At 40.6% G+C, this 12,325-nt stretch overlaps 1 protein-coding gene across 1 annotated transcript; it reads left to right on the plus strand.

The window, feature by feature from the left end:
* Window positions 1–8,541: 8,541 nt before the first annotated feature.
* Window positions 8,542–12,163, plus strand: LOC116309486 (tissue alpha-L-fucosidase). The gene is made up of 8 exons (XM_031726097.2): window positions 8,542–9,103; window positions 9,269–9,403; window positions 9,806–9,943; window positions 10,031–10,136; window positions 10,294–10,494; window positions 10,789–10,979; window positions 11,404–11,503; window positions 11,588–12,163. The coding sequence occupies exons 1-8, from the start codon at window positions 8,568–8,570 to the stop codon at window positions 11,720–11,722; spliced, it is 1,542 nt and encodes a 513-aa protein (XP_031581957.1). The 5' UTR covers window positions 8,542–8,567; the 3' UTR covers window positions 11,723–12,163.
* Window positions 12,164–12,325: the final 162 nt, after the last annotated feature.

Consider the following 12,325-nt stretch of genomic DNA (forward strand, 5'->3'; position numbering starts at 1 on the left):
TTGGCCTGAAAGGCCTGATAACATGTCATTCATTTGATTCAGGGTTTTTTTCGTTGCAATTCTTCAAATTTCCTGTGGAGGGCAGCAATGCAACTGTAATGCATCTAGTTTGCCGGATATACGACAAAAGAAGAAGAATGTTTTGTTTTTTGGCATCGGAAATATCCATGGTTTCCCACATTTACCCCTGGGTAGTGTGAAGAAGAGGGGACTCATGGGCAAGTCGCGCGATTTAAGTGAGTTTCAGCGGGGTATGATAGTGGGAGCCCGAAACGCCGGGTGTAGCATCTCACAGACAGCGAACCTGCTGGGCTGTTCAAGGACCGCGGTGTCCCGCGTTCACAGGGAATGGTGTCAGAAGCAGAAAACCTCCAGCGACCGAGGAGCGAGCGGGAGGAAGCGGCTCGTCGACGAGAACGGAGAGAAGAGACTGGAAAGGATCGTGGAGGCTAACAACCAGGCTACGATTGAGGAGATCCATGCCTTGTACAACAGCAGCGGGGTGGAGAAACCCATCTCACTGAGGACTGCCCAGCGGACCCTGAAGAGGCTGGGTTACAGCCGCAAGACGCAGGGAGAGGACGTCCTCATCGCGGCAGGGCTGGAAGCTTTAGCCGAGTACACATCCGGCCAAGAACACACGGACACCTCGACGGACATAAAATGTGAGGTGCAAAACGAGCCAAAGATCGAGTCCTCCACGACGGAGCTGGCGCGCAGTAAGGAGAATGACTTGGGGACATGAATGTAGTAGTAAAGACTGGATTAAACCATTCTGATGTCGCGATATTTCCAGAGTTGCCCACTGTAGAGCAGTTCGTTAAAAGCCTTCCCCCCAGTTTATGCCGATGTCTTACAAAATATACACCTTTGTTTTTCGAGCCAGATCAGGAGTTTTATTTCGGTGTAATCAGATGTGCAAAAAACATTTTCCTCAGCGAATTCAGTCACTTTCAAAACCATTAACAAGAAAAATGCATCCAGATGTTGGACACTTTTATTTGTCCCTCATCTTAACAGCTGTCAGATATTCTGTCTATACGAAACAGAAAGTTGGATGTTAAAATAAAAATGGTAAAATTCGTTCAAATTGCCAAAATAACCATTAATATATTAAAGATAGATGCTTTATTTTCCCCATTGTGAAATTTGACCTGGACTGTAGAAAACTAGACCCATAAACACAGCACCAGCAGATACAGACACATTTATTGACAGCAGGCATCGCTCAGAGTGCCGTGTAGCCTCAGCTCATTTCAGGCTAACATTTAAAAGTCTCCACAGAGGAACAAAGGAGTTTTGATTCATGCTGTTAAAGTCTAAACTACCTGGCTGTTGGTAACAACTCATACTGAGAGTACAGGATGAGGGAAGGATCACAGATGACTCACTCTGCTTGTTTAACTACTCACTGGTCAACAAACAATCTGAAGACTATAACGATCGCTCTAATCAATCATTGTTATCACAGTCTCAACCAAGCACGTTAACTCTCCTGAACCATGGACATTTTCACATTTGAAATAAGGCGATCGCTGTCAGGGTTTGCACTGTCATTACTAGAGCAAACACCATTTCAATCAACTATAAAAATTCCCATAAGCAGCAGCTTATGAGAAAAGTCTTTGCAAATGCCAAATATGATTTAAAGTGGTGCTATTTATTTAAAGCTTTAACAAATCAGAAGGAGTCGTGTGCTTTATTGCATTTTAACTTACTTAACTTAGATTAAACTTGGACTGAGGTCATCCACAGCCCAGTTTGTTCACTGCAGCTGTAACATGAGCACCCTGAGGTAGCATATCAGGGAAGTTTGCTATAATAAAAATATTTTAAGTGGTCCTTCTTGGGTTTTTTTTTCATTAATAACAATTTACAAAATTCAGCCACAGCACCTCTTCAGTCGTTCCTTACACACAGCTGATCGAGCTAACTCTGATTACTGTCCCTGGAACTGAAAAATCAGAGTTAATCAACCCGGAGTTTAACATTAAACACTTTTTTTCCCAACCTGGCATCTGTGGTCATCCACTCTTGGGGTTGCACTTTGACGTACGCTTGCATGTTTGTCTGTGAATAGTTTCGTCACCCTTGTGCAAGATGCTGTCACAAATCTGTCCTAAGATGATTTGTGTTACAGCTGCAGTTCCCATCAGGGTGATTACTCACAAGTGTGTACAGTTACATCTTTATCTAAATGTATTTATTTATATAAAAATGAATTCAAACAGGTAGTAGGAGGTGGTTAGTTTGTGATATTATTCATTACTTTGACCTAAATTTACAGCTCTTGTATTGAAGTTTGCATATGACTGTGTTGCATTAGAGATTGATAGCCAATCCCCTGTGTTGTTTATGTTTTTGGAATAAAATTCTCAAGGAAATGCATCACTTTCTCTTGTATGTTGATTAGAGTGAAGATTTAAGATTAGGTGGGTCCCATGGGATCTTCTGTTTTCTAAGTTAGACCACAGAACTCTTAACTTTAGGAATGGATCCTTTAAATCATCACTGTAGTCTTTTCTTTTCTGAATTTTCTATAATTGCACAGCTGAAAAAAAGGAAAATGATTTTCTGTGTATTTTGTACATAAGAAAAACATGACTGTCAGGGTGGGATTCCTGAGCTTGCAGAGGACAGACAGTGTTTACTTAAATGTTTTGCTTTGTCCAAAAGGAAGAAAAAAGCATATTTGCATACTGAAAGTCTTTTGGGTATAAAAGGGCCACTCGTGGTATAAATGCAATAAATGTGGTGTAAAACTGTGGACATTTCCGAGATGCCTCTTCATCTCATTTATGATTGCATGTAGTTTTTTTTCACAGTCCAGGAGTCACTTGTTAATATAGTGGTTTAAATGGACCTAGTTGACGAAGATATGCAACAAGTGCAAAACTAGTCTGTGGCGCACTCTAGTGGTTAGTCGGCTCAAATCTGTGCCAGCATGCTGTCTCAGGTTTTTGCTCTAAGTAAACAACTGCTTTTATTCCTTTTACAGAGTAGTTGGTTATGTATTTAATGCACAAAATACATTATATAATGGCTAAAGTCTAATTAGCCATTACTCTGTAATATATGGCTAATCTCTTTAATTTGTGTCACCATTTCCTTAGCCATCATCTTCTTGCATGTAATTGTATAGCACTATTAAGGGTGTAATGACTAGAATACACCTGTGTGTATTATTCAGGATAAAATGAGTGAATTGTTTTTACAGGCATGTGATAGCTTACGAGACTTATGGACCTGGTCCTGCTGAATTCTAAATTATTTGGAGCAGATTAACCAAACAGACAATGATATATCTAAGAGGAAGAAGCTAAATTATAAGCAGCGCGGGTCCTAGCATTGATCCCTGGGGGACCCCATCTGTAAAGGGCTGATATGGAGTGGGCAGTCTAGCCTTGAACAAATTGCTTTCTGTCAGCTATGTAGGATGTAAACCGTTTTAGTGCTCTGTCCTTGATTCCAGTGCTGCCCACTCGTAATAACAGAAGATGACAGATGGTATCGAAAGCAGCACTGAGGTCAAGGATGATGAGGATGGCGAGTAGGTCTGCATGTAAGGCAAGGACGAGGTCTCTGGTGACTTTCACAAAAGCCTTTTCCCTGGTGTGTCTGAATGGCTCCTTAAGTTATTATTGACTAAGTAAGCCTGGACCTGTGATGCTACAAGGCATGCTCCAGAATCTCAGAGTTAAATGGAAAGCTGGAAATGGGACAGTAGTTATGACCTGTGACAGTATAGGAGGGCAGGCTGTGAACAGGGAATGAGACCCAGTAAGCATGTGAAAGTTTTCAGGGTGTTTTACGTGGCTTCATTTAGGAAAAACTGGATGGGGAAAATAAAAGTGTGGATGACAATTTTATTTATTACTTTTATTTGTTTTAAACAGAACTAATTAACTTGGTTGACTGGTCTCTTTTAATATACTGTATTTTATTGTTTGTAAAATAATACCTCTATTTCTATTTTATTTTAGTTTGATTTTAGTTAGTTTTTAAAGTTTGCACAAATTTAATTTAGGTTTAGTTAATTATCATGATTATCATTATAATAATACTGATTATCAGAGAGATGGTTCATCTACAGTTTGATTTTAAATGTATTTATGCTCAGAGTAGAAAAGCGCTGTATAATAACACTGTTATTTCCGTGATTTTTTCCAACTATCTTCCCTTTTCATAAGACCATTAAGTCTGTGATAAAAGATTTGGACAGCTGCTGTTGTATCCTGCACTGTAAACCCAAACGCTCAAAGTCCAGCTTACTCAAATAGCTTAAGTACATCTAATGTTTTCTTCCGTTTGCATTAGTTAAACCTATTATTTTTGATCAACTATTTTGTATACTAAGTACCTGCTACTTAAAAAATGTAATTTAACCCTTTCACGCATAGTGGGCACCACCCTGTCACTACAGTGGACAGCTATTCAGAGGCTGTTTTCTTGTATTTGTGTCAGTGTTGATGGTATACTTGCACATAAACCACTACATTGGACACTGATGTGTCACTCTATACCATGCTACCCCTTGGTTGTTTAATGTTACTATAGACGTGTTTCATTGTAATCATTGTTATTTAACTCTGTCATGCATGAATGAAGAAATCCTCAATCAGGATTTTTTTTCTTAAGTATTTTTATTTATCTTTTCATGCCTAAAGATGAATAAAAATACTTAAGAAAAAAATCCTGATTGAGGTTGTCATAAATCATGCATGAAAGGATTAAGTTTACTAATTACTTTTTACTAATCTTTTTGATTTTTTTTTGGTTACTTTTATTTCTTTTTGAAACAATACATAAACATTTTAAAAATTTAAATGAGAATTTGAATTAAAAATAATTAATTTACTGCAATGAATTTATTGGGCCATCAACTGCTCGCTTTAAAAAAAGTGAACTGGCCTTTTTATTTAACTTTTTATTGTTTTGAAATTTTATTTTCTTCTAATAAAGACTTCACTAGTGAGGTCATTTCCTGCTGTTTCGATTTTGATACAATGCTCTCTATTGTATACAGACATTATGATGAAGCCATTCAAGTTTAACAGGATGGAGTTAATGAAGATTTCAGAACTGGTGAAAAAGGCCAGGAGTAATTGTTGGGTAAGTGATGTGAGCTGCTATAAGCAAAGAGAAGTTGACCTTTAGAGATATGACCACGTAGAGAAATTAAGTTTTTGAGAGGAACATGTTGCTGCATATTGCCGTTGCTCTTGCAGCAACGTCCAATATTACCAGGAACCAAATGTGCCACTTCACTCACTTCAACACAGGTTCTTGTTCTCACCATAGCAAAGATGCTGGCAGGTCAAAACTTGGAGTATCTCTTACACTGTTATGGAGTAACAATTAGAACTATCGCTTTATCATACGTCATTTAATTTTGAGCGATATAATTTTACTGCATTGTACTTTTTTTTCCGATAATAGAAACCTTCAAATGGGTTCAAACAGAGCACGACCAACACGTTCTACTCCAAACCTGACAGCCGTCTCTATCAACCGTTGACCATTATCACATACAAGGCTCCTAATATGAATAAGATAGCAAAGGTTTGGGCTGAAATGTGAAAAACTCATAATGGAAAGAGAATCAACATGAACCTCAAACTGAGATTTTGAATTCTAGCATTAGGCCACTTTGCTTTAATTTTTTGCTTCTTTTCTCCTATCTTACAGCTCAGTCTTTAACATCCTTTGTCCATAAGTCCGATATCCACCTCTGCAGGTGTCTTAACCATCTCTGCCTTGCCTCTCTATTTGTCACTTGGGCTCGCTGGCCTCAGAACTGATTACTGTCTAGAACAATGATCATCTGGTTTTTACCTATCCACGTGTGGTTTGTTCTCAAAACAACTACAAAAATACAGAGTTGTAACCAATGTTCCCTCTAATTTTTCACGTGTCTGAGCGAACACACAAACTCCCTGAGCGATCCCTTGGACCACTGTGAGCGACATCAGACGTGTGCACTGTGGTCACACCGGCATCTAATCCATCCAAGTTACATGGTTTATTAAAATAATCAAATTACAGCATTTACATTTATGTTAGACTACTTTTAATTAACTGCTTTAGCCCACTTACAATGAAAATGTAAAAAAAATCTAGTCATTGACCTGTGTAGTATGTTAACACTATTGGAAGTAAAAATAACTTAAACTCCAATTTTGAAAACACAACTTTCTTTCTTTTTTAAAAAAAGCTCTGACTTGTATTATGAGCCTGTGGTCTGGGAGAGAGTATATAATGACCAATGTTGGGCAATTAATTATATAGTTACTTCTTCAAAAAAGTAACTCAGTTTGGCAAACGAAAAAGATTTTTGCAGCTATTTTTTTTTAAATGCAGCCAAGGCATGTGCGAGTGAATGTGAGTGTGAATGGTTGTCTGTCCCTGTGTGTTGGCCCTGCGACAGACTGGCGACCTGTCCAGGGTGTACCCCCCTCTCGCCCTATGACAGAATTGTTAAAGTATTAATTTTAATTTCAATTCAGGTTAATTTTTTTTGTGCGCAACACAGATTTTCTGTGCGCAGAGACCGTGCCAGCAGTGCGCAATTGCGCACGTGCGCAGCTTAGAGGGAACATTGGTTGTAACTGAAATAACACATAACTTTTAAAGATAACTCCTACAGACCAAAAGTTGCTGGGTGATGCATAAAGACATAAAATTATGACGACTTGCAGAATCCTCTGGGTCACAGCTAGTTTAAACCACCTTTCTGATGAAGATGATGATGTTGAATGGGAGAGATGATTTGTCATAAAATCATCTTGTGAATTGGTGGATTAATTTGTGATCACTGTCTCTCACTCATTCAGGACGAGTCTGATGAGCTTTTTAAAGTTCTGCTGATTTTAGTTTACAAGTGTGTGTGTATGAACACGAGTTAGTTTTAGTGGTGGGCCTGGTGGTAGTATGGCTGCATAGCTGATTTTCCGGGGGACTTTATGCATATTTTAAGAGCAAAAATCGAAAAATCACCAAGGCAACTCAGGAGGGCGACAATAAGCCTTTATTCCAGCCCAATGTACCGAAAACCACCGAAGTAGAATGAGTATTTAGCTCTGCAGCGCTTCTCACCGTTTGTGCACCATGGGCAAGTCTCGGGATTTAAGTGAGTTTCAGCGGGGTATGATAGTGGGAGCCCGAGACGGCGGGCTCAGCATCTCGCAAACAGTGAACCTGTTGGGTTTTTCAAAGACCGCGGTGTCTCGAGTTTACAGAGAATGGTGCCAGAAGCAGAAAACCTTCAGTCAGCGGGGGCCGTGTGGACGGAAGCGGCTCGTGGACGACAACGGAGAGACGAGACTGGAAAGGCTGATGGAAGCCAACAGCGAGGCTACGATTGAGGAGATCCATGCCATGTACAACAGCAGCGGGGTGGAGAAACCCATCTCACTTGCAACTGCCCGGCGGACCCTGAAGAGGCTGGGTTACAGCCGGAAGACGCAGGGAGAGGACGTCCTCATCGCGGCAGGGCTGGAAGCTTTAGCCGAGTACACATCCGGCCAAGAACACACGGACACCTCGACGGACATAAAGTGTGAGGTGCAAAAACGAGCCACAGATCGAGTCCTCCACGACGGAGCTTGCGCGCAGTAACGAGAATGACTTGGAGACATGAATGTGGTAGTAAAGACTGAATTATTCCCATTCGGCATCCCGGTATTCCCAAAGAAAACTGTCCAATGTAGAGAAGTTCGTTATTAATGGTAAAGAAAATATGCCTTAGAAATATGTTTCCTCGAGTTTATTATTAAGTTTTTATGACTTGCAAAATTACACACTTTGTTTTGGAGCGAGATCGGGATTTTTATTTCTTTGTAATCAGATGTGCAGAGAACATCTCCCTCGGAAAATTCAGTCATCTTCAAAACCATTAAAAGCAATCTGCCTCCAGATGTTGGATACTCTTATTTGTCCCTCACCTTAACATCTGTCAGGTGTTATGTCTATAAAATACAGGTTTTTTGCAAAACTAGAGCCATCAATACAGCACCACTCATATTGAGAACACACGAATAATGATGGATCACGATTGATTCACTTTGCTGGTTTCAGTACACATTGGTCAAAAACAATTTGAAGACTATTAATGATCGTTATGAGCCGTTATTGTTATTGCAGACAGAGACTGAAGTCACTTGGAGGGGTGACCACTGAAAACTCTTCGCCCAGAACGTTATTTTTAAAGCACTTTTTATGAAAACATTAAATATATTAATACATGAATACATATACACACATTGAATTAAGTCAAAATTACTGAAGAAAAATAACGCAAAAAATAAAAGAATTGCCTTTCTGTAATTTCCTGATTAAGAATAAGTCAAGATATTCTTAGAGATTCCTTTAATTTCTTTAATAATGTCCAAAACAAAAAATTATATATGATTCAATATTCCCAAGAAAAAATGCTGCACAAATACCCAAATACGTATTTCTTTATTTTTACATGTGCAGGTGTCTTTTTGTTCTGGCCACCTGTTTCAATAAAGTTGTAACAAAAAACCCAAGAAAAACTCAACCACGTGATAGTGGCTCCGAGTCATATGACGGAAATAAAACTGGCACAGTTTAGCGGAAAGGACCTAAAACGTCACTGTTTTACCGAGCTGCCTGTGGGACATTTGGACTCGTGTTGTTCCGTTTCTGGACACACAGTCAGGGGAACTGTAAATGTGACGCTCCTTCAACATCCTCATTCGAGCAGCTGCAGGAGTTTGCGGGGAAGCTCACCTGTCATCATGCTAACCGTGTTTGTTGTTGTCGTTGCTCTTGTTTCTCAAACTGCGGCTCGCTACACCCCGGACTGGACGAGCCTGGACGCCAGGCCGTTGCCCTCATGGTACGACGAAGCCAAACTGGGAATTTTCATCCACTGGGGCGTGTTTTCTGTGCCCGGCTTTGGCAGCGAGTGGTTCTGGTGGCACTGGCAGGGCCAGCAGCCCCCGGACCAGAAATATGTGAACTACATGTCCCAGAACTACCCACCGGGCTTCACCTACCCGGAGTTTGCTCGTCAGTTTCACGCGCAGTTCTTCAATCCGGATGATTGGGCGGATATTTTCAAAGCTTCTGGTGCAAAGTGAGTGTTTCTCTTTAATATTGTATCGTCTTTTTGACCCTCGCCTTCTCTCAGTATACACATCATCATTATCATTATCATTATTATTATTATTATTATTAGTAGTAGTAGTATTATTACACAGTACACGTACCCTGTGTTACTTGCACACCCTCGTCAATACAGGTATGTGGTCCTGACTGCCAAACACCACGAAGGCTTTACTAACTGGGAGTCTCCAAACTCATGGAACTGGAATTCTGTTGATACTGGTCCTCACAGGGACCTGGTGGGAGACCTGGCAGAGGCAGTGCGCAACAGGTGAAAAACTTAAGTTACGATGCTAAAAAAAAAAAGGTGGTTATTGTTGACAGATGGGCTGACACTGATATGCAGAGAAGCCCAGTGAGTTTTAACCCACTGCCTTCCTCCTACAGAGCTTCCTGTATTTTCATATCGATCAGCCTGTTCAGAGCTCTTCATTTGTCAGTCAAGTGTCATTAACGATGCAGAAAAGCTTTAAAGCTTCATATTTGTGGAACTTACTTGTCATAAACTTCTTTACCAACAGATGATTGTTGGGTTAAGATGAATCATTAATAACGGTGCAGCCATGTGTATCAGTTGTAATTGTTGGTTAGATCAGATGTGTTCCCAAGTGATGTCATTTAAATTGCACGTATTGCCGTTTTTTTAATAAACGTCTGTAATTTCCCCTTTTAGGTCATTGCATTATGGACTCTACAATTCCTTGTATGAGTGGTTCCACCCTCTCTATCTCATTGATAAGAAGAATGGCTTCAAAACGCAGGAGTTTGTGCTGCAGAAACTACTTCCAGAGCTTTATAACATGGTTGTAAGGTCTGTGGTGCTTAAAATATTGCATCAGCAATTTATACATGTATGCCAGCAGTATATTTAAACCTTTGCTCTCCTGTTGCCTTGGAGGTATCGACCTGAAGTGATCTGGTCTGACGGAGACTGGGAAGCACCTGACACCTACTGGAACTCTACCGAATTTTTGGCCTGGCTCTACAACGACAGCCCAGTTAAAGTGAGTGTCTTTATGACAAGGTAGTCATAGATTGTGCACTTGCTTTTATTTTGAAAGTTCAGATGCTGCAAAAAAGACATCCCCCTGTGCTTCCTGGACTTTAGCTGTGGTGTATTGAACTGCAGGTAGCAAAAGTAGTCCTCATTCTTTTTCTTAGGATACCGTTGTGACTAATGACCGATGGGGAGCTGGCTGTGCCTGTAAACATGGCGGATACTACAACTGCGAGGACAAGTACACGCCGGGCCAGCTGCCCACACACAAGTGGGAGAAATGCACATCTGTGGATACTCTTTCCTGGGGTTACCGTCGAAACATGAAGATGAACGAACTTTTGCCATTGGCTGCGATTATCGAGGTGAGGATATGCACACAGATATTAGCTTCTGCATTTAAAGTTAACGTTGCTTTTAGTTGTATATGGTTGTTATAGAATATCTTTAATCTTTGCTTGTGTGTACAGCCTTCAGGAAATACTCTTGTAATTATAATGGCTGTATTTAATCAATTAATCCAAGCCAAGTGTGCTGTCCTTTTGTTCTGTTGGTTTCTGATGGTTAGGCCATAATGGATCAGTCATCTTTTGCTTATCTGGACTGTAACACCGTTTTATTGGCTGCTTCCTCTTGTGTCTGCTGTTGCTTTGTTGCAGGATCTGGTCCGCACAGTGGCTTTTGGGGGTAACTACCTTCTGAATGTGGGTCCCACACCTGACGGGATGATCCCCCCTTTGTTTGAGGAGAGGCTAAGGGGTGTTGGAGACTGGCTGGAGGTCAACGGGCAGGCCATTTACTCTTCCAAACCCTGGAGGGTGCAGTCAGAAAACACCACTGTACCAGTTTGGTAAGAAAAAAGGGAGATGTGACTCAGATCACATCACTGTATTTTCACTGCATTTTCTTGACTCTCTAGATTCAAGATGAGTCTATCCACAATCTGTCAACTGTATGAGAGTTTTAGTGCAGTGGGAGAGCTAATCAGCTCTGAGGATTAGTGCAGGTTACGGGCAGATACAGACAGGATGAGTACTGTTGTACTTGGCAACACGTATGTTAAATAGCATGGTGTTTGTTTCAATGTGAGGAAGCTGAGAATTTTCACAGTAAAGTGCATAATAAAGCTAGCTATGATCACCTGTATTGATCTAGTTAGGCAATGAGTCTGTGTTACCTTGCTTGGTCCACCAGTCCTGGTGATTTTTACTTTGTTTGGTGCTGGTACTTTTGTATGCAGAAAAAAAACTCTGTAATGGTCTTCACTGTTCTAGGTATACATCTAAAGGGTTGACAGTCTATGCCATCCTAACAGCCAAACCCCCGATGAGCACAGTGAAACTGCTGGCACCCAAAACTTCATCCATCACACAGGTAAAGAAACAATGCTGTCCATGTCGTACTCACAGTTGAAAAACATGAACTAATTTTTTTGATCTGTTTTTATCTCTTGCCCAGGTGTTCTTGGTGGGGAATCCTACACCTTTATCTTGGGCCCCAGTCAACCCCGGTGGTGGCCTTGTTGTCCTTTTGCCAGAGCTGCCTTACACTCCTGCTCAGGCATGGACGCTTGGACTGGACTTAGTGCAGTAAGCTACGAACGCCCAAAATGTTGAATTATTTCAAATGACTCGACTCAGGTTTTAATGATTGTAGATTAATGGGGAAACTCACAGTCTGTCTTGAAAGGAAAATACCCGTGTAATGAGTTTGTATCATTTCCAGAGTGAAAGAATGAAACACTCCTCCTCGGTGATCGCTTTGACGCTCTGAAGGCTTAAAGATTTACTGTCACTGTGTCTCAGTTGTGTTTGTTTTTTTTCATGAGCGCGTGTCTATGAATGAAAACAGGATTCTGCTGTTGAGCTTGTGGAGCTTTTCTGGCAGTTTCTCGGCTGAGTGCCGTTTCAGAAATGATTCATTATGCCAGCAGTTTGTTTTGAAAATGAGCAGATTGTATACAAAGCACTTATTTTTTCTACTTGCCTCCTTTTGAAATTGGTGGAATAAAAGATAACTTGATTCGTCTTCTAATTGTTCTGTTATTATTAAGCTTCCAATGCAGGGTCAGTCAGCAAGCAGGTATTTTAGGATTTGCTAAAAGCATAAATGGCACCTTCAATTTTTATTAATGCATCAGTGCCTCAGTTGACAGTAACAAACCTGCGGGGCATGATAATGTTATGACATCTATAC

This window comes from Oreochromis aureus, linkage group 22 (assembly GCF_013358895.1).
Source record: "Oreochromis aureus strain Israel breed Guangdong linkage group 22, ZZ_aureus, whole genome shotgun sequence".
Taxonomy (NCBI): Eukaryota; Metazoa; Chordata; class Actinopteri; order Cichliformes; family Cichlidae; genus Oreochromis; species Oreochromis aureus.

Coding starts and splice junctions, on each gene's coding strand:
- LOC116309486 (XM_031726097.2), top strand. CDS start 8,568: ATGACGGAAATAAAACTGGCACAGTTTAGCGGAAAGGACCTAAAACGT. Junction 9,944..10,030: donor CTTTATAACATGGTTGTAAG/GTCTGTGGTGCT, acceptor GTTGCCTTGGAG/GTATCGACCTGAAGTGATCT. Junction 10,137..10,293: donor ACAACGACAGCCCAGTTAAA/GTGAGTGTCTTT, acceptor TCTTTTTCTTAG/GATACCGTTGTGACTAATGA.